The following is a 23,290-nucleotide window of genomic DNA, read 5'->3' as shown; positions in this document are numbered from 1 at the left end:
TGATGATGATGATGATGATGATGATGATGATGATGATGATGATGATGATGATGATGATGATGATGATGATGATGATGCGTTTTCTTCGATATTTGCTACATGGCATATGAATAACACCAGCTGAGTGTTTTCAGTGAGACTACTTCAATTCCGATAAGCCTAATGATGAAACTGGAAGGACTTTTGATAAAACTTATTGCCATTTTGAATAGCTATCAGGTTTCTGAGCCAAACGTGCTCGGTGAGGTTAACACGGAATACGATTCAAGTGGATGTGAACACGTGCGAACACATGGAGTCTCCTAGAAATGTGATGACTACTTAGATATCAAGTTCTAGAACTGAAGGCTGTAGGTGTAGCACGTGTGCTTGTTGGCCAGCTGAACTACCGGGGTAACGATGGATAATACTGATGAAGCATGCAAGTAGTATGTGGTTTTCGCGTCTAAAGAAAAGTGAGATCTATTACGGAATTCGTGGAATCACTTTGTACCATTCGTTTACGTTTGAGTGATAGTCGATGAGTATCGAAAGTTACGGAAGAGCTGTTCGAAAAGAAAACGGATAAACATTTTTTATAAACAAAATGCATATGAAAGTTTTGCTTCCCTGTCCAACAGTCTATAGCTGTTCAGTTGGTGTTTTCCAATATATAACGGCGCAGCGAAGTCTTCTTCCCTCACTGGTACTGGTCACCAACGCGATCATCGTTTCAGTAATGGACGAACAGATGCCTGTGGTTAACTGTCAGTTCCACAGCATTGGCAAGGGTCCCAGGATAGATTGGGGGAACTGAAGAGTGAGTAACTGATGCCCTTTGGGAGATGCACACAAGCATAAATATAAACGCATCTGAGTAGCTGGTGTGTGTCTGGAGGGGAAGATGTTATCGGACTCATTACCAAGGCGTCCCTTTCGACGAACATAGAGTATAAGACATTTTGGCTAAATAAGTTAGTCTCTTAGGGTGAAAAGTAAATGCTGTCCTGCGAAAGCTCCATTAGCTTTCAATCTCTCAGCGCAAAAATATTCCACGTGGGTCACCGGTGCACTCCCCACTGGCACGTACAATACGCACATCCATCCGTCCTTTGAGCCAGGAATTCGTTCAATATATTTGTGAAATTTGGATCTGTGCTCCCATACACAACCTCCCCCTTCAAACTCTTCCGATCATTGACCCCTCTTGTTGACTGTATTAAGGCGAAATCTCCTGGTCATTCATAAGTCAAGTCGACGTCCATTAACTATATCAAAAAGGGTATTCATAAACTTAAAGGTTTTCCGCTTGCAGATCACATCAGTTTCATAGCTGGGGCACTTAAAATGACCTGTCCTGTGGTGTTTCTAAGCAAACTGAGGAAGGAGTACTCGGAAGGACCTCAAAATGGCCAGCTTGATAGTTACGGGTTCGCACATCAGGGTACCTTCAATCAACTGGATCACTGATGCCTTAGGACATCATAAATGAGAGATTCGGCTGGGTTTGAAGTGAGTGTCCCGCAAAAACTAATTGGGTTGCAAACGAGTGCATTTCGCTAAGTTCGTGCAATTTGGGTCCAAGTAGAACATAAGGTTGACGGAAAGTCGAAGAGTGCACCAACCTGGTGAGCCCAAATAAGGACGGAACAGGTCGTTGGCTGTCGAAGAATTTTCAGTAACCTTATGAGTAGTGCATTACGTTTAATATTCACAGTTGTCAGCGAATAGCTGAGCTTTTGACATTCAAGAAAAAGGTATCTAAAAACAGAAGCGCAAATAACAATGTTAATAATAGTAAAAGTAATTTACGGTTCAGCTGTGTCACCCCTGTGGTATTTAGCTACTGTATGCCTCAAAGAAGTCATGAGGACTGGGATACTACCAGATTGCCTAAGATGAAACAGTGGTGATCACATCTGGGCTAGAACTACAGACTATCCGGTCAGCATTTCTACAAATTCTCGGCTATCTGGACACTGCTCATACTATCTCAAATCAACAAACAGTTTTGTCCAAGCTGAAGAGGTCCGTTGGTAAGCATATTCGGCAGTTTTCAAGAACTGTAGTCAACCTCGACCTTTTCTTCGATTTCACTGATCATTTCGTCAAAAAATACGGTAATCTAGAGGTCGTTTTCGATAGAATGGTACACTTTAACGATTCGTTAAAGAATGCAGGAATATCCGCTCGAAACTTTCCCAAGTCCACTGATTACATGGGTTCTAGCTGTCGTTAATATCTTCCGCGGAAGGGACACTGTTGCTGTTCGCAAGCGGTGACCTTTGCAGCGTGAGTCATGTAGAATGTGGCCGAGAGTATACCGGTCAGGTGAAGTTCGTTGATGACTGATGAGTTCAGATGTCAGATGACTGTTTTGGGAGTCCGCCCAGACAAATTTATGTCAGTACGAAACCGAAAGGGACTGCGTTAAGCTATCAGTATAAAAAATTCAATCTTTCAGCTTGTCTGACCACCTTTTGCGTTTTATGCAATTCACTTTTCTCAACTTTGCGGCTATACGGAGCTTGTGAAATTTAATTACTGTTTGGACAGTTCAAAGCTGCCACCCTAAAACTACTGTTGTAATCTGAATTATAGGAACTTGAATTTCGTCTTAATTTCTCCATCGTTTTAACAAGAACACAGTGACCAATATTGATATTTTCGAAGTCACATCATCAGGTCAGTACACAAAATAAGGGTGAAAGTGAAATACACAGCGAAGATTGGTTAGTGAAATGAAGAAATTGGAGAAACGAATGATTGGTTGTCTGTGCCCCCCACGTCACATCTAACTGGATGCTGTGAGGCAGTCTAAAGGGCTGTTGAGTGACTTGGTCAGTTGATTCATACGAGGCATTTTGGACAGCACAAAGTTGGGTTCTGCAGACATCTAGCAACGACCTGGGCTGCAACAAAGCAACGCCGCTGGGTCGATAATTGCAGTCCACTGGGTGCATCGTAAATGACGAAATCACTCGTTCGGATTGACTACGTGCCCGGTGTCAATTAATTGGGTCGCGACTGAGGTGACTGTTTTGCTGCACGAGGCTCCAGATTCGGAAAGTTACCGAAGTGAACTTCGGCAAGTGAGCGAATGTCAGTTAGCCAGGAGCGGTTAAAGTGATCGATAGGAGATGCGTAGGCGTCACACTGAACATACGAGATGAGTGAATCGATGAGCATTGCCAGACGCGTTCAACTCTCATTGTTCGTACACTCCACTCAGTCCAATGAAAGAAAACAGTGCCATGTTGACGCGGACGGTGTGATGCATGTGTTATGATGCTGAAGACTAGACGGTTAATCAACTGTTTTCAGTGCAGTAACCGGTCCCCAGTGCTTCACGAAAAATCGCTAATCATTCATAGGCTGCAATCTGTGCTGTGGCAAATACTGTATGAAGAGTCACTGTGCCATGTCACTGTGATCGCGATGAAACGCGCACAAACGTGCACGAACCGACAACAGTACCTACGAATCGTAGTGCACACACGTGGCCAAATCTCAAAGCCGAAGAGGATTTTGCTCACATTAGTCTATGTGGATATGCCTATGAGCTTACAGCATTGCTTGCATCGTACCTGCGAGGTCAACCCACTCCATTTTGGTCTGACAAGCCCTGTGCAACGATACAAGCCACAATAATAGCAATAAATATGGGCATTTTTGCAGTATTCCCTTGAACACACTTGCAGGATATTATATGCACTTTAGTGCGAAACACATGGCCTAGTTTTCGTGTCTTGGTGGTTAGGATAGAGGACATATATAGCGACATGTGTACGATGAGGTGAGAGGGCTGAGATCCTGCCAAGGTGCCCAAGCCTAGACAAGAGGAGCCAAAAGGCCCGGTGTTGGACTTAAACCACAGACCCTAACCGCTGCCATCTTGAGCTCAACGTAGGTATTTTCTAAAGGAAGTCCTGAACAAAACAGTGATTGTTAAAACCCGATTTTTCACTTTGATGCTGGTCAGATGGGTAACAGAATTTTAGCATATTATGAGGTCCATTTACTTCCAATGCAATGAACTGCTATTTGGCTCTGTCAGGTGATGAAAAATTAGTCTAACCCGATAAATTATCAGATCGTCAATTTTGGGGAACTTTATTCCCTCTCCCGGTGGCCTTGGCACCAAGCAACTTGTAAGAAAGCAAATCGTTAGAAGAAAAACCACAAGGTTCCGCTCAGTAACAGAATACGAAGATCTCGAGATTTACAGATGCGTGATACGTCAGTTTACACAACAACGGCACCCATCAGGGCCGCATTGGACTTATTGCGCTGGCGCCTAGATTTATTCGACATACATAACCTGTTTATTGTTTTTTAATGAAAAGCCAGAATTTATTGCCAGAGCGCGCTGCAGTTCAACTGTTAGTCAACCCAGAAACTGAGGTAAACCGATTGTTTGACTCGGACGGAAGGCTTTCGTGACCACAGTGTCATAGAAACTGCTGGCTTTCCACCCTCAATTCCTGCCTGAGCAACCGGCCAACCGGAAACCATCGATCGGTTTCAGTAACTCTGATTGCCTGTCCGCGATCCTGGTCAAATCACCGTTGTGTCCTGTCCGCCACAGGTGACCTGCTTGCCTCATGCCTAACACGAGGTGATACGCAGCTTAACTCAACTGAACCGGTGAACTGGTGAACCGATGCACCTTGTCGTGGAGATCCTGTCTACGGCAACTCAACCGCCACTAGGATGCGTGCGCCACAGACAAGCGGGTAAGTGTGCACAACTGGGAGGAGAGGTAATGCGTGGATTGGATAACCGGAAGCTGTCCCGAACACCCTTACTACGCAGAGGCGTACAGAGTTCAGCAACTTAGATGAGACTTTTTGTCCGTATAAGGACGTTCAGACCTGTCCTTTCGAACGTACGTCATTTTTTTCGCCCGAAATGGTTAGCTCGTTGCACTGTCTGTTTCGGTTGTCATGCCTTGTCTCCTCAAACCACTTAGTCATTTTCTCCATATTGGCGGATTTCTAGCCCAGTTTCCTCATCCCACCGCATTCTCTGTCGGCTCAGTAGTTGCCTCGATTACCCAGCTCTCATACTGTTGTTTGACGACCTAATTTGAAGTCCAAAACGACTCCGTCAAGCTAATGGGATGATGTCCAGTATGTTGGTGGCTTGCCTACGTGCAAATGCCAGATTGTGTTGCACAAAGGTATCGCCTAATATGGAAGCAACTCAAGCAACTCAAGCTGCCCATGTGTGGATCGAAGCTCTGGATGTCTTATGCAAAATGCGTTTCCCTCCAACACAGAGCGGACACTTTGGAACTCGCAGACTGTCTGCGTACTATGTAGGCGAACAGTCAACAGCTGGTTTCTGTCAACATCTATTTGTTATTTGCATTTGAAAATAGAACTAGGTCATCCTGTGTGTTAGTTCCCAGTTAAAACCCGAATCTGGCGTTTTGAGTTGAAATCACTGAATCTAGTATATCCTTGGTGTGGGCCCCTTTTACCACACCTCGATAATGAAAGCTGATCTTTGCCATCCACATGCATCGTCGCCACGGGTACCGCTTTACAGATGTCAACTAGGATGGTAACAGGACTGCAGTCAGGGGTCAGTTCCTTTGAGTGATTTCGATGTAGACGTTTCTCCCTTTATCAAATACCAGCAGTCAGAAATTGCTCAGTGGAGGTTATCTGAAGGCTTTGACCAAAATCAATACCTGCTGGAAGGAGGTCTGTTATGAAAGAAGTAGACCAAGTAGACTTGGTCTCCATAAGTAGCTCAGTAGAAAAATAAACTTCACCCGATGGATGAAACTTCCATCTTAGAAGTTATTGCTCGAGGAGCCAATCAACACGTGTGACCGCGTGATGTGGACCACTTGATTGAAGGATGAGCGGTGCTATATCCTGTCTAGGTGCCAGTCAGCTACACTGCTGATCAGCCGCTCGTGGCCGAATGGTTAAGGGTTCAAACTACTAGCCAGGAGGTCAAGGCTCTCCGGAGTTTCGTGAAATGCGCACCGCTTGCGAGATGCACGCTGCTGACGATTCCCAATAAGGATGAAACAGCTGTACAGTGCTTCTTGGCTTCATCTACAAGATGAAACCTACACAAAATTCCCAAAGCCCCTCACACTACAGACGAAAAGTATTCTTCCACTGACGCGACATACTACTCATAAGGTTGCTGAAGGCGCTTCGATGGTCCACGACCGGTTTTGCAGACCATCATAAACGAGAGATTCAGCTTGATTGGTGTGGAAATGTGAGCATTTATCGATATCCTTTCTTAGATTTTTAATTTCCAAAGGTTGCCAGCTTGAGGAACATTACAGTCGGAATCTTTTTTGTTTCTGAGGTCAAATCCATACAGCAGAAAAGCTGCCTTCAATACTGGTCAGACAACTCCAGCCGAAGCCATGTGATATCGTTTGCCCAAGTACCTATACCCACTCGTATCATCATGTCCAATTGTGGCTTCAGCCAGGTGAGTACGAGACACATTACCTATTCCACATCTTTGCCCATTCAACCTTTCCCCAAATGACTTTCCTAATGAATTTGTCCTGATCCAGGTTGTGGTGAGACGATTGTTCTGTTTAATTGACTCATGTGTACCGACCTCCATAGACACTCACCATTACGTCCATAAAAATGCAAGGCGGCTTGTGTACCAGGCACTTTCGCCGATGAGGTCAGCACAGGTCCTTCAATATAGCCTCAACCGACCAGTGGTCGGAGTCAGGCACCACGTCAAACGACTAGGTTTGAATAGGTCAATCCGTGTTACATCTGAATGCGGTCCCCGCCCTGGTGTCTAATTCCGGAAAAAAGACCTACCGACAAAGAACACAACAGCTTTACTGAAACAAGCGAGTGCGTCCAAGTGCAAAAGTTATCATGGCCTCGCGATATTTGAAGGTGGCTTTTTGAAATAGATCAATGCTGTCTGATCAAAATCGATCTGCTTCGATGAAATGCCTGAACGCTAATCAAATATGGTTCAAGAAGTATCAGGAAGTTCAGATTGCTGAAAGCAACCACCGAATGCCCGAAATCTACTGAGGCCCTCAGCTCCGCTAGATATTGACCAGACAGACAACGCCCCCTCCATATGCAGCGCTTCACAGCCTTGTACAAAACCAAGGCAGCGAGAGTCAGCGCTGATCAAGGTCAGACAACGCCCCCGCAATATGCAGCTCGTCGCAGCCTCGTCCCAAGGCCAGAGCATGCGCGTCAGCATTGGACCAAGTTCAGACAGTGTCCCTCCAATAAACAGCATGAGACCGTTGTACTTTCGCATTCGCACGCAGTCACTCTCGCGCTCGCTTGTTCGGGACATAACTGTTGTGTTCCCTTCTGCGGGTCTTTTTTCCGGCACTAGGTACTCGAGCGGGTCAGCAGCCAGATACAGCAGATTGGCGAATCAACAAGAAGCCATAAAGCACTTCGGTTCTATGCCGAACTGATTCCTTGTAGGTTTTTGATGTTTGAGGTCGGTGGAGAACACAGAACTGTGAGAGGAACTATGCTCTATAGAAAATCGTCGTGGAGTTTGTTGATGAACAGTAGATGCTTTTGTAATACCTGAACACTTCGGATAAGTTAGAAACGAACATCAATATTTCGTGAAATCAATATATTGTGTAATATCTTGCGTACTACCTTATGAAGCGCATGCGCAATTGAAAAAAACACCGATAAGAGTCATTAATTTGATTGGGGTTTGCATGTCATGTGATCCACTAGAATTTCGTTCATAGACAACAATACAATTTCGATAAACCTAGGAAGCGCTTGGTTGGGCGTTCCAAGCAAAAGAACAAATATAAGAGAGTGGGTTCGTCCAAGAAGTACATTTATTACAGTGTGTGTTATCAACAGTTGCCTTCTGTTTCAGTTACACAGATGGAACACGAGTTTGGGAAAGAGTGGACTCGGGAATTGACTTCTCAACGGACGGTTTGTTGTGGCGATCTCGCTTGAGGGATCCACTCTCGTTACTCAGCTCATCCTCGGTGAAACACTCGACACCTCCGTGAAACATCTTGGATCTCGTGAAGTACTGCATTTGCCGGCCAGAAGGGTATACCATCATGCCATTGTAGGGAGCCTGTTGATAAAACAGAGCTAAAGGAAAGGGGCGATAATAAACAGGTATGTAGCTTCTGAGGCGATATTCACGTTTTATCCTAAAATCGATTCTAAAACCAAGATAACTTTCAGAATGGGTTTCTTCACGCTTTTGGAGTCGGACACTACTTCGTGAACCCTAAATTAGTGATTATGTCAGCCGCATTGATCCCCGTTTTGTGAATCTGGTAGTCATGATATATTGTAAATCCATTTTGTTTCGGAAAGTGGGAAGAAAAGAGAGACTTCGCTAAGCTGATCCGGAAAGACACTGTCAAACATTTCGTTCCATAAAAGCTATTGGTCCTTTTTTCCTGTTGCCATGTTGGAACCTTCTGGCATTCGAGCCAACGTGGAGCCTCAGATAAACTGAATGACCTTCAGAGATTTGATAACAGTTACTCAGCCCCCTTGAGTCATATTGTTGTTTGATTTGTTCTTCCGAAATCTCGCTCTGAATAGAGGAAAGTTCACTGATATGAAATACCATGCACAATTTTTAAAAAAACTAAGTGGTGTGCATTTTCAGGCTGCTGTCCTACATAAATAGAACGCACATTTACAGCAGAGCTTCCTGGGGAGTTTTTTGCACCCGTATACGATTTTCGATTGTAAATTTTCAAGGGTTTTCGGTCCCATCGTGTAGATGCACCACTTCACTCACCCACAGTGGAAAAAAGCTGGGACTGTGAGGGTCCAGTCAAACTGTTTGTCTGTCTACTTGTGGGTTCTTCACTCAAACGTTTGCTTGCACCCCGGGGCCATTCTGTTGAGGCCAAAACAACCCCGGCTGGTTTGAGTTGTTCCAGTTCTTAGACTATTTGACATGCACCTTGCCCCCTTGACCGTTAATAGTAAGGTCGAATACGGGACATATTCTGGACAGGTTTGCTGAGTGAGGCACGGAATCGCAAGGAAAAATAGTGGATTAGTCAACAAATCGCGGGACTGCATACAGCAGAATAGGTCTGTAGAGCCGTAATTGTGGTTGTGAGGATACTAAGCCACAGACAACCTCAGTGAAGCCGGAGTTCTACAGGCTAGCACCCTATGGGCCAATAATGATAGGGATTTGCGAAGCCGCTTTCCAGCCAATCAACTGAGCCTTTGATTGAAGGCCAACTGGCGCCTCGACAGTCCGACTGATAACTTCTGTTCAATCAATACAGTGATCGATCAAGACCCACTGCCACAAAGCCAATCAAAGTCGACCAGTCATGAGTGAACATATCTGAATGCCAAATAAGGCATGCAAACAGCAGGTAACAATGGGGTTTTTCGTCTAAAGTGTTGAACTGGTGTGTTTTAGTCCAAATATGGGCTTACGAACTGCCATAAAAGCAGGGTGGGAACACCATACATGGAGGAATGATAGACTAACTATGGTTTGACGACACACGTGGGTACATGTTATAACACAAATGTAGGAGGTGCGCCAAAAATCCGGAGATATTTGTGTGGCAGATTCAAGTGAGATATTTCACGGTGACTTAGGAGCGCATTTCGAGACAGGTGCAAATAGAAGGACGATAATGCATAGATAGATTGTTTGAGTAGTGAAACGAAGAAGCTACGCCACTACAATATTTTGGCAAAGGAAACTGCCCACAAGGTTGCTGAAAACTCTTCGACAGCCCACGATCGGTTTCACCCTTCTTGGGGCTCATCAGGTGGGCGCAGTCCCCGAGTTTCTGTCAACCTTATGTTCTACTTGAACCAAATTGATTTGCAAATGAGTGTATTTCTTGAAAGCTATTTTGGCTTTCCCCACATTACACGCTACACTGCGGGGAACAGAAATGTCCCGGTTCATTCTGGGACATCTGCCCCTGCATATGTCCTGCGACAATCAAGCGTCTGTTGTTCACTTCTAGCTTACATAACTTCTGGCTATCGCTTAAAGATACCGATGAGCACCAATGAGTTGACGCATCCGTTTGAGTCATGTACAGCGGTGGTTAAAATTCCCTTTAACCAAATGCAGCGCATCATAACAGAAAAACTTCCAGAAGTCGTCTGTATCTGAAACAGCGAAAATTACTCGATGTGAGAAAAGGTGTTTGCCATTTCTACTGTCAGACACATCAGTATGACAGTTTCGAACTTATGTAGATGGAAGCACGCGAGACTGACGGCAGTCACTGTGAGCATGGTGTCGGTATATCAGGGCTGTCGTGATCATCCCGCACTGAAACCACTGAACGTTTGTCTAGTATTCGCTCAATTATGACAACAATTTATCTATCGGCAGTTGCTCCCAAGTAATTGCCCTTGGAACAACGTGGGTCGAGCGACTCGTCTTCTCCCAGCTACCGGTGGCTAGAGTAAGATGCGCTGTCGCAACATGTCGCTGTTCAACTCGGCCAAGTCTAAAATCCCCTCGAATAGCGTCTTCTCTATTTTCGTTGATACCAAATGAATGCAGCGTACCTCTCTCTCATCGACAACCTTTGAAAAAAAAACTCACAGAAAACACTTCATAGGACAGCTAATTTACCATTTATCTGTCTACAAGTTCACAAAGTATCGACCTGCCATCTTCCATTATTGGAGAGCTTGCGAGTTTGAAAAAGCCGAAAACAGCCCAGACTACTAGGGAGAGGTGAGTAGTCTATCTACGCTGTGGCAAGTGGAAGATATGCCATCAGTTGCGCGGCTTGGAAAAGTGACTCCTTTCTTATCCTGGATGTTTATTGACTTCTCGCTTCACTGTAGAGCTCAAGAACCATTATCTATGTCGCACAGCTTACTGGTTGGCCATCCACTTTCCAGCTTGTTGACAGTGGTTATTGCTGTGTTGGGTTACCAAGTGGTCCCCTAGAAAAATAACAAGGTGTGTACTCTGGTGGAGTAATATCGGCCAACTACTCCTCCCCGGCACATTTTAGTTACAAGTCTGTGTTTTGAGGAGGGTTTGTCCAATATCGAGCATGGGCCAGCAGTGCCGAGCCAACTTCGAAGGTTGGGGTCCCCGAATCCTGAGTTGGAACACAAGATTCCTTGTAAAAATACAACCGGATAGACAGCTGACAGGGTTCATAGCAATCGGAACACGTCGCCAATGAGAACATAGTCACATAATGACGCATTAGTGTAGCGGATAGTAGAGCATCCTAAAGTCCCAAACAAGGGTCAACAAAGATTCTACCCATGAGTTGCCATTAAAAGTCTGTAGTATTCCTGCTAAACCAGCTCACTTCCGAGTATATAATGGACGAATAACCGACCTCCGATGTGGCAGAGAAAAGTAAGCAAGAAATGACGTCCGGTAACATGCTGTCCACAGTTGACAAACGTAAGAATAGCTGGCCACCCGAATAGCCTCTTGGTCAAATTCTGTGTTAACCATTTAACCCTAGACACAGTCCAATCAGCAAAGCCCCTGCAATGATTGCTTAGTCAGCAAAGACATTGGAGGGGTCTGTCCAGTGAATTGTGTAGAAGGGCCACGCAAGAGAGAATAAACTTATTGATACGGCCAGTGTAAACCTTCAGACCTGACGCGTCAATATTGAGCTGAGATCCTACGTAAGCCGGAGTGAGGCTGGTTAAAGGACATCAAATCGGTAGACCACTGATGCCTTGGCTTCTAGAAAAGACGCAATATCCAACGCTAATCCATAGGTGTTGACGAGAACCGTCCTCTAATTCAATACCCGTCGCATGTTGCGGAAGTACCGGTGGGACCAGGGGTGACCCAAACAAATGCCGTTGATGATGCGCATGATTGCTTGTTGGTTCTAGTGAAGCACTCCGTCCCTTGTCTAGCTAAATCGAAGTCTGCTGGAGGTGACACAAGAAATCGCGGTGTCTTGGAGATGGACGCGAAGATGAGGTAATTCTTGCAATCGTAAAGCTGCCCTCATTGTGGATAGTTTGTCGACAGCTTAGGGAGTTTCGTCATGCATTTGGGTGGCCACGTTGAAACGTTCTACCCTCAGAAGGAGGTCTCCGGATTTGTTTTTCATAACTCCGTTGATCAAGTAGGTCTCCAGTCTGTTTTGGTACTGTACATACCAGTTTCTTTGACTCCTTATCAACGGATACGCTGCATGGTACAGTAGTGCTACGTCCTCAGTTATGTCCCGATTTTAACTCGTATAAAAGTCTGCTTTCTGCCGCGGATTGAAGACGTGTACCTCACAGTCTCTTGCCAACCATGAAGCGAAACATTCGAAGCGGATTAAAGTAGAGATTTCATACAGTCCGGACCATATCAACCCGTTGTTCCATCACAGAAATTTTGTTCAGCTGGCGCTGGACAGCGAAATTTTATTGATGAGGCTTCACTGGGGAACCAAAATGATGCTATCTCAGTTTTACGCTACTTAATGCCGTTCAGGTAGTTCCGATGGCTGATCGACCGCTGATTCTTCGTGTCATTCACGATCATTCAGAGTTGTGTTTGAGCTGAAGCGCGTCTGTCAATAGAGCTAAACTGAGTGCCAAGTTGGTAGAGTGGTAATGTACGATTTGTAGGACTCCTTTTTACAACGGAAGACATTTGAAGGCCACCGTGAAATAGCACGGAACCGGGTTAGCATTAATTTCAGCCCTTGTTTGATATCGTTTTCCAGTCAGTCAATTTTGTACTCTTGAAGTAGATCACCAGGGTAAACTGTGATACAACTAACTCCGATTGGTGCGAAAGTTCACAATATTTCTGAACTCTTGTTCAAAGTGAAGATGAGCCAGTCAATATTGTTCTGTTGCAGCAAAAAGTGATGCTTCAGGGAAGTTCCATCAGAGAGAGAGAAAATTTCATTATACTACTCACTACACAACACGCTACTCTTGTCCTTAGATGCTCATCTTTTCCGGATTTTGTATAATAATATTATGGGCCCCTGGGTCCGATGTCCATGGTCCACTTACTCTCATCTTACCCCGAGAGAGCTCAAAATGGGATACTTCAGTCTTCATGGGAACATGGGTTGAGATGGAACACTCGAAACCAGAATCTGATGACTATTCTGGGCCCCTGGGTCCGCTGTCCGTGGGGCACTAACTCTCATCTTATCCCCAAACAAGCACACAACGGAGAACACTTGAAGCCAGAATCTGATGGCTACTACAGTCCGCGTATAATTTCTGGCATTTGAAAAAGCTGTATGAACAAAATACACTACTCATCGTGCTACTGAAAGTTCTTTAATAGCCTACGACTTTGTCCTTCTTGTGGATTATACGCTAGGCGCAGTCCCTCAAACTAATGGTGCACTTGAGCCCCAGTTGCACGGCTAAATCTCTCGTTTGTGATGTTCCTAAACAACTGAATGTGCTGTATCAGGCCGTTTCGTGTCTCAGTTGATGGGATAATTGATATCGAAAAGAGATGTAAAGACAGAAAAAACGATACTGTAGTTTTGCCGCTGGATGCATTCTTTATGAGCTTGATTCATATATAACATAATGCCTCGGTTAGTTTTTCTAGGTGGTGTTGAAGGCGTTTTCGAAGAAGCGGTAGAACTGTTATATCATCCAAGCGTGAAGTCACAGAGACAAACACGTGGTCTTCATAAAGGAAACTACTCATGAGGTTGCTGAAAACTTTTCGGCAGCCCACAAACGGTTTCGCTCTTCTTGGGGCTCATCGGGTAGGCGCGGTCCTCAAGTTTCCGTCAACCTTATATTCTACTTGAAACCGAGAGTCTTCTGTGAAAACCGAACTGGTATGCAAATGAGTTTAATTAGCTAACTCAAAACCGTACTTACAAGGAGGCTAACGGACCAAGCTGCTCACTTTATTTACTTCTGTTGGCTACACTGTGGATCATGAAATGTGTACACTAACCTAGTTATAAAAAAAGGTTAACGGAAACGCCTACCTGATGAGCCCCAGGAAGGGCGAAACCGGTTGTGGGCTGTCGAAGAGTTTTCAGCAACCCTGCGAGTAGTTTCCTTTATGAAACTGTACTGCGATATCTCGAATATCGTGCCAACGGAATCATGAGGCGGTCTGTGTGCAGCACATTCAGTTGTAGAATATCGTTAACACGAGAGATTCAGTCTCTCGTGAAAACCAAATTGATTTGCAAACGAGCGTATTTCTCGAAAACAGTCCAAGTTGGGTTCAAGTAGAACGTAAGGTTGATGGAAACTCGGGGACTGCGCCCACCTGATGGGCCCCAAGAAGAACGAAACCGGTTGTGGGCTGTCAAAGAGTTTTCAGCAACCATATGAGTAGTCTATTACGTCTGAAAATTATTGTATTTTAAGAGAAACAACCTTGCTTTTTGTAAAACCAGCCACAGCTACAAGACTTTCTATCTCCAGCACTCCAAAGGCATGGAATTATCCTCATTTTACCGCCTCCTTGTGAAGAGGGATTTCGTTTTTTAAGTGAAGCAAATCTATGCTGAAAAGTCCTGAAGCACTGTACAGCTTTATCAATCCTGCTGAGAATGATCAGCCATGCGCCGTATTCTCAGTGTCAGCTACTCATACTGCTGACCATCTGCTCGTGGTCGCCGTACTGATGCGCCCCAGTAAAGATGAGACAGTTGTACACTTGGTTTTCCAGTACACACTTACATCAAAGATTCTCGAAACTTCTCACACTACCGATACTGAGGAAGAGACTTGTACGTAAAATCCAACACATGATGAGAAAGGGTCAGAAGAGTAGTGCTTTCTGACATTCTCCATCCAAGTGGTGGACGTGAACAATGGCCACAGTTTCACATAGATTAACATTCGAAGCACTTCACTGAGAGTATGGAGTGTCTGTCGAGGAGTTAAAGGGCGGGGTGTTGCATAACTGTTGAATGCGCAACAAAAGACACCCACATGAGCTCGAATCAGAAGGTCGGAAATTGGTTTTGAACTGTTTGATGTAACATCCCATTCAGTTCTTACCGCTCAGTTCAAAAGCTCCGTGTTGGAAGACTGACTGTAGTCGTTCCTGTGGTCACAAGAAAATCGAAACTCTCCAAAAAAAAATCGGTGACCATAGGGGGAATACCAGTGGTTTAGATTTATCTTCACGTATGGTATAAGCATTGTGCAAGAGAAAGGATCGTTCAGCTGGAACACTCGCCACACGAGGGAAGTAGGAAGGCTGAGATACAGCCAGGTTGCCCAAACCTATGTAGGGGAAGTCGAGATTTCTGGTTTAGGTTCGAAACACGGACCACCTTGTCAGTAATTCCACGTCCTAATCACTCAGGTGTCTGGAGCAGAGCACTGTGTAATCCTGTCGTAACCGGAAGTACCAGGCAGTGCTGTTGGGCGTAAGTTACAGAATTGCGAGTTTCAGCAGTCTTGACGGCGGAATTCTTTCAATCTTCTTGATTGCGATAGAAACAAAAAGGATATGTTTGGGAACTCACACACCAGCAAATGGAGGGTGGCTCTTCAGATAATAATTCTGCCCTCCGATAGTCAGTAGTCTTTTCCTTCGATCGAAGATGAGCTCCAACCATACCGGGGTAACTGTGGATGCTACTGATGAGGCATGCAAGTAGTATGTGGCCTCCTCCTAAATCCCCTTTGTGTCAACTGAAAAGTGAGATCTGTAACTGTTCAGTTGGTGTCTTCCAATGAATAAATCCATAGAGAAGGCCTTCTTCCTTTTATTTGCTTCAATGACCAGGATAAGGATGAAGCTCCCGTGGCCACGACCCTTTGAGGGTGTGGAGTTTCGGATGTTCTCGGAGGACTTCGAGGAGGTTGCGGAGGCTGCTGGACCAGACACCGGCCGGGGCAAGTTGGCGGCGTTGAAGACTCTTCATGGAGGATAGGCGAAGGCGGCCCTGGATGCTGCCAGAAGGAGATTATGGACTGAGCCGCTGCGAGGGAAGCTCTTGCGGCCAGGCAACTGACAGGAGACTATGAGGTGGTTCAAGACGGCCAGGATGGCAGCTGGATGTGACCCGACTGTGCTCTCCACCGGTCTGCAGCAGTCGTTGGATCGTGCTTTTCAGGGACTGGACGGAGTGTCGCGCCACTAGTTGCTGTCTGACCAGCTCATCGAAGGAGTGCAGCTGGCACTTGTTACCCAGTTGCGGTTGGCGAGAACAACTGGCCAGTTGAGTGAGGGGTACCTGGTGCATCTGGCACGGGAATTGGCCGATGCACCACTAGCCACGTTGTACCGGTGTAACGGTGATACTACTGATGGGGGAGGCATGCCAGTAGTATGTTTTTTCTTGTAAATTCGCTTTGCGTCTCTTGAGAAGGGAGATCTGTTGGAGTCGCTTTGTAGAATTTGCTTGGATTTGAGCAACAGTCAATGAATATCCAGGATAGTTCAGCAAGACGCACTCAAGAGAAGGTAGATGTTAGTTTTTGTAAATAAGATGCATATGAGAGTTTTACTTCCCTGTCCAAAAGTCTGTAAATATTCAGTTGGCATTTTCTAATAAATAACTCCGCAGCGAAGGCCTTCTTCCTTTCACCGGTAGCAGAATACGGTGAGGAAGAATGTCACTTGAACTTTTGAGACAAATCCTTGTCGCATGTTATGTCGAAAGAAGATGTCCCCTAACGAATCTATCATAAATGCTAATCGTCGCTACTAACCAACAAACGGGAAATTCAGACCGATACCCAGCGTGATCGAATCGGCTAGTCATTATAAATCTCACGGATTAGTTGCCTGACTGCCTTAAAGCCCGGTGAAACCTGGTTAATTACTTAACTGGCCTGAAGAAGCTTTTGTGTCAAAAGTAAGACGTTGCCCATCAAGAAATCCACCAATTGACAAAAAAAAGTGAAGAAACCAACATGCACGCATCCAGTGTGGACACTTTATTTTCAGATCACACACAACCACCTACAATTATTCGGGTGCGTTTACCGACGTTTTTAAACAGTAAACTGTTTTGTGCTCATGTATTTTACTTAATCAGACTCAAGTTTTGTGAGTTCTTTCGGATTATCCTCGTCAAATACGAGGATTTAGACTTCACTTGGCCTCCGTAGCGAGAGGCGAGTACAGAGAAGCCCTCAGATTAAACTGGTAGCTATAACAGCTTGGTTAGTTTTTATTCGCCCTCATGCTTAAGTGAATTTGCTTGAATTCTGTGGAATGATATATGGGAGTCATTGCTCAAAAACTCTCGGAATTATATCAGACTACTTAATATGCACTTTTCTCATTTGAAGCAGTAATATTTATTTTTGTGACTTTTTGGAGGGAATGGCGTATGTAAAAAATGAACCAAAATGTTTATTTCGTATTGGGATTCCTTGATAAAATAACCATGAAGATAGGCATTTTTCTTCTTGCTTCACATCTGGCTACTTATAAGTAGTTTGAGTATCTTGAAAATTCAGGCGCGGGTTCCAAGGTTTCTTACGCTGTCTTGCGGAAGGGTTTAATTCGTAGAAGAGGGCGAACTTTCCACCCATGGGTTGAATTTTTGAAAAGGTACTTGAAATCCCATGGCTTCTGATGAGGCTGGTCTGCTAGCAGCAGTCAAACAAGGAGTGTTCGGAGCATTATCAAAGCTGATTAGCTGCCGAAGAGAACAGCTCAATAGTTTAGTAGAAATGGGCAAATATTTCCAAATTCCTTCATGTTGTCGAATCAATCCAGAACCACTTTGAAAGGCCCACTGACCATAAAAAGTCATCAACCAGCGATATCCTAAGACAATATTTTCTGAGCAGATGTGTACCGGATGAGTTTTACGGTGCTCAGAGATCATCTGGAGGCAGTAATAAAGGCGGATCCGAGACGTAGTGGAGACCATCGAATAATGTTTGGGAAGGATAAGGAGCATGCGCTTGTTCCAGTGGCAGCTGGCCTGATCTTCGCTCTTGTCAATCAGTCTGCGAAGGTTTCGTCACTAAATGCGGAGACTTTATAAGTGCATGGTTGCATGACCACGGTGGCTCTTCGACGTAGGGCGAAACATTTTTTAAACATATTTCTAGGCTTTGCAAACAAATTAGCGGCCAATACACGCACTAAAGTTACCGAAGTTCCGACGGTTACTGCGTAAAACGATAAATGATATCCTTCAAATTCATTCCTTCTGACTACTAGAGCCAGGGGCTTGTTGGGTACTATTTTAGCAGTTGAGAGCCATCCATCTAGACCCTGAATGGGATGTGTTTAGAATAAAACACTGAATTCACCAGGTTTTACTTCTGATCAGAACAGAAAACCACAAGTCATTAAGGGAAACGATCACAAACAAGATGTCAACTGGTTGTGGGCTGTCGACGAATTTTCAGCAGCCTTATGAGTAGTGCATTAGGAACACACATGTATCGCGATATCTCGAATATCATACCAACTGAAACAAGGGGCTGTCTGGTGCAGCACATTCATTTGCTTAGAAACGTCATAAAACGAGAGCTTCCGTTGGGTTCCAGTGAGTCTTTCGCAATACCGAATTTATTTGCAAATGAGACGTTAACGACTTTGAACAGCAATCAAAACAAACAATTCGAGGTAAGGCTTGTTCAACGGAATCAACTCAGCGTCGTTGGTGAACCTCACTGGACAAAATTCCAGCGCACAACCGCAGGTGAAATTTAGCCAGACAGTCCGAAAAGGAAATGACAGCATGCGAGCCACTGAGGTCCGTTATGTGCCATGTCCTACTGCGTGTCCAACCAACAGCGGGCTGGATCACGTGGACACCAGCCAGGAAGGCGCGAAGGTTTGACAGTAGCCTCGTGCTGCTATGTTTCCCGCTAAACTTTCACCAGCAATCGATCGAAAGAGAAAATAATGCCTTATTCAGTCACGCACATGGCTCAACTGTCTCAACAATCTAGTGTTCTAAACAATCGATCGAAAGAGAAAACAATGCCTTATTCAGTAACGCACATGCCTCAACTGTCTCAACAATCTAGTGTTCTAACCAATCGGATTCGTTACTCAGTGTCCACCTCCACACCACTTTCATGCGAACTCGCTGTAGCCAGTTTAATCATGTTATGCCAGATAGAATGTGTAAAACTAATCTACCAGCAGATGCGAAGTCGAGAAAAACAGCTGTTGTTTGTTGGCGGTATAAGTGGCGTCGCTTAACCACTTGAAGTAACGTAAAGGTATGGTCACTGGACCCTCTGTTGAGTAGAAATCCGGTTTGATGCTCTCGAACATGCGTCTCACTTGCGGAAGAGGCGAGTGAGAGGCTACTGTGATGTGAGGAGCTACACGAAGCACTCATGGCCAAAAATAGGGCTATCTACTCAGACGCCTGGTAGCTGTTTTGTCACCGTTAGATTTTGACGATCATCATGGCCAAAAATAGGGCTATCTACTCAGACGCCTGGTAGCTGTTTTGTCACCGTTAGATTTTGACGATCATCGCTTGTTTTGATGCAGTTATCATTTATCAACACTTACTGGTGAGGTACCGTCGCACCATGAGCTCCAGGTGACGTCAAATCTCATGAGGATGGAAGAATTTCTGAATATATGCGAACAGTTCACTCAGCAATCAAACAAATTGAGGCATTACCGTTCTTATTTTATTCAATGAGGCCTCGGTCATCCTAACACGGATTGATTAAGGCTCACCCATCGTCTTTTAAAAATGATTTACCAACCGCACACACACAGTTGGGACCTAAAGGCGGGCACTGTGATAAATTGATCAATACCAAAAGCCTTCAAAGACCTTCTTTACGGCTGTCTGGTCAGGTTTTGTGGTGTTTTCTGCGCTCTTTGTGTATAAAATCAAAGTTTGTAGAGAGCGACACTTCGTGGCTAACTGTAGTAGATGGGGGTAGCTTTAAAATTTAGGCAATAAGACAAATCCTAGTGAAACTCGTCCGTAGCGATTGCTGATCGAACCAGTTCATAAGCGACCAATCTAAAGCACTGCATACTGTGAACTTTGTTGTCATCCGGGACTTGTTGGCCAAATATACTGTATTGCAAGAGTTTTTACCACCATTCTTTAGTTTTTCGTTAAATAAACTATGTAGCTGGAGGGCATGTGCGGAATTCCGCACCGAAACTGTTTTACTGCTCGGCGCTGCTACGGCCAGTAGACCTAACCCGGACGCCATTGGCCTAAAGAACGGGCCGCGTGCCGGTCCAGCGTCAAGGGGAGCTGTGATTGGTCGAAAGTCTGGACCCAACAACCGATCATGATCCAGTATCTGCCGGATACTGGTTGGCGACGGCGCGACCAGAAGTCTTAAGGATTCCCAGAATGTTCTCGCCGCATACACTTTATACCGACGCGCTGTACATGTTTTCGACCTGGTTTTTGGCTTTCAACGCCCTGCGCAGCTTCGGTAATTGTTTTGACGGGAACGCTATCTTGGAGGGTTCAGACCGAGAACTGAGCTTAAAATATGTCGTTATTACAGGGCGTCATTAGAGTACATTCGACAAGCAAAGTGCTTATATGACCTGATATCTAAACTAGTCGAGAACTAAGTACTGTGTTATGCAACTGTCTGCAAATCCACAGTGGTACAGACTTTACCGGGGTCTTATTCAGCTAACTGCCTGATGAAGTTTCAACAGGGCAAGCCTATCGCCTTGAATCTCCCAAATGAGTAGGCAAATGCTAGGCTAACCCGCTACTTTGGTGAAGATTTCTTCTTTTAAGTGAAGTTAGTCTATGACGAAAAGCCAAGAACTCCACAGCTGTTTCACTCCCTATCGGGAATCGTGTGCACTGCATTTACGGTGTCACTAAGGCTTGAGAGTTGGGTCGCAGGGAAAGGATTGTTCGCTTAAACCAAAGAAAAGCGGTCGGTCATGTGCACGGCATTTATGGTGTCACTAAGGCTTGAGGGTTGGGTCGCAGGGAAGGATTATTCGCTTAAACCAAAGAAAAGCGGTCGGTCCCGGTTCTTTAGGTTGACCAGTTTAGCGCCTACCGAAAGATCACTCTCATAAGTGACCGCCCACTTAAACGCCCAGTTTCAACGGGTCTACTGGAATTACATCAATACTACAGGACCACCGGTGTCTTCTTTTTTCTTTTAGGATGACCGAGGAGTTCAGAGGCTTCGTCCGAAAATGATGGTGCATGCTGCATCACTGCGATAAGATATTCTGTTCAAGAATGACATTCAGTATTTCACTACGGAGGGTGAGGTAACAGAACTGCCAATAACACTGTTCTGTTAAAAATAAAGATGATTTAAAAGAGGACACTGTCAATGGAACGTGCATTTGTTTCGTTCTAGCATTCGCCTTCTTGGCCGATTTTAATTACCAGGGGGTACACCTTGAACCATGTTGAATAGCTGGCTAAACCGTAACACGAAATAGTCACGGTTTGGCCTTCAGAGAGAGAACATCTTTCTTGGGCCGTTAGAACTGTACTCATTAAGGGACCAACTCGAGGAGATCTCTTTGGAGAGACGACCCGTCCTAGTTAGGTTAACACTGTCTGTTGGTCTTGAGAGTTTGAAAAGACAAAAACCCACTCACAACTACAGTTACTAATTTGAGTAACTAGTAATCAACACGTGTGACCGCGTGATATGGATATCGTGATTGGAGGATGAGCGGCGCTGTATCCTGTCTAAGTGAGAGTTAATCACAGTGCTGATCAGCCGCTTGTGGCCGAACGGTTGTGTTCAAACTACTAGCCAGGAGGTCGAGACTTTCCGGAGTTTCGTGGGATACGCACTGCCGAAGATTCCCAGCAAGGATGAAACAGCTGTACAATGCTTTCCGACTTTTTAGCACAGACTGGCTTCGCTTACAGAACGAAGTCTCCACCGAACTTCCGAAATCTGTCCACAGTGTGAGCAAACTGTAGCAGGTTAGTCATTGTTGAAACAACCCGTTACGTCATTAAGCAAAAGTTTGGAAAATATAAAACATATCTGAAGGCTTTTCATGTACAGAAATAACGCAGTTTGATCAGAAGTAGGTTAGCCGGCGTCCCAAAACACTAGGGGGTTAAATGTGCATTGTCTTGAGATCAAGACAACAACTTCAAGTTGGTTAATTTGATTCAGAAATAGACCTATTGCAACCGCACGTATTCGACTATGGTTTATTTGAGCGCTGCGATGACTTAGTGTCATGCGATTCAGATTTTACGTCTTCCGTACCTGATTGTTCCTCATGCTCCATACTGGGCGGGGCTGCTGGTTGACCCGAGGCTGACAACTGTCCGCTTCCAGACCCGGTACCACTGTCGGACTGTGAGGCTCCGGCAACCAACGGCACAAATGTGTGTATCAGTGTAGGGTTGGATGTGGAGTTGTTCAAGCGGGCAAATGCAGGAACGGTACCAAGTTGGGGTTGAGAAGATCCCATGAATTGGACGCGTCCACCTGGGGCTTGGTACAGCAATCCGACGGGCACCTGAGTGCCTGGGGCTTGAACGCATGCTTGTGGATGTGGTTGTCCGGTGAGGGCTTGGTACGGTTTGATGTTGTCCGCTTGTGACACGGAAGGCCGAACACCTGGTTGGCCTGTTTGACTACTCATCATCAGTGTTGGATCTCCACGCCTCAGCGTATTCATCCCCGAGGAGGAGAGTTGATATTGTTCGAGTACACTTGAATCTGGGTTGCCCATACTGTTCTGACATGAACCTAGACTGTCTGAACCTGGGTGTACTGCAGGTGGGAATTCAGAGCCAATCACCTGTTCCTGTAATTTCTTCAAGTTTTGTTGCTGTTCGAAACAGTAATTAGCCACCGCTGCAGCCAGGTGTTGATTTGGGGGAAAGTGTGGTTGGACAAGTTGATGGGAACCATCTGGACTCTGGACAAGAATCATTGAAGAAGTTCTGACTTTCCTCTCGGCTCCAGGCAAGCCGTAGTTCATGGGAGGTGTGATTGAGAACGCCGAGCCAGTCATGGTGGGTGAAACGATCTGCCCGTTTTTGGCGCTCGGTATATGAACATCTGCGCTGGCTGTGGCAACCGAATTGGTTTCGCTGATCGCGGACTGCTGCTGTAACTGTTGATGCTGTTGATAGAGGTTGGCGAATTCCGCAACATGCGGTAACTGCTGTGGTGTTAGGATGCGACTGTCACTTCCCACACTGCTTTGTTCAAAACGTCGTTGTGGATTTCTGTACAGCGCTTCCATCATATCTTCATTCCAACCGTGACTTTGAGCCATTAGACGTGCAACTCGTGCGTTGTGTATCTCGGTGGCCATGCAGAACATGTATTGCATCCGTGGAGGGCGTTTGGTTCCTGGGTTGGAAGAGAGAAACATAGGAGGAGGAAGTTTACTGGTTATTACCGACTCTCGCATGCTGGTGTAAAGCTCTAAGTTCAAGGCAAACCGTAATAAC

At 45.3% G+C, this 23,290-nt stretch overlaps 1 protein-coding gene across 1 annotated transcript in view; it reads right to left on the bottom strand.

Moving 5' to 3' along the window:
* Positions 1-7,558: 7,558 nt before the first annotated feature.
* T265_09654 (hypothetical protein) overlaps positions 7,559-23,290 on the bottom strand; it is a gene marked incomplete at both ends in the record, with an annotated part of 52,798 nt that continues 37,066 nt past the window's right edge. The window contains 2 exons of the mRNA XM_009175796.1: positions 7,559-8,090; positions 22,089-23,189. Of these exons, the coding sequence (XP_009174060.1) occupies positions 7,861-8,090; positions 22,089-23,189 (1,331 nt within the window). The remainder of the gene's footprint in view (positions 8,091-22,088; positions 23,190-23,290) is intronic.

This window comes from Opisthorchis viverrini (assembly GCF_000715545.1).
Source record: "Opisthorchis viverrini unplaced genomic scaffold opera_v5_298, whole genome shotgun sequence".
NCBI classification, from domain to species: Eukaryota; Metazoa; Platyhelminthes; class Trematoda; order Opisthorchiida; family Opisthorchiidae; genus Opisthorchis; species Opisthorchis viverrini.
The sequence above is the reverse complement of the archived record's forward strand: the minus strand, read 5'-3'. Positions and strand labels throughout refer to the sequence as shown.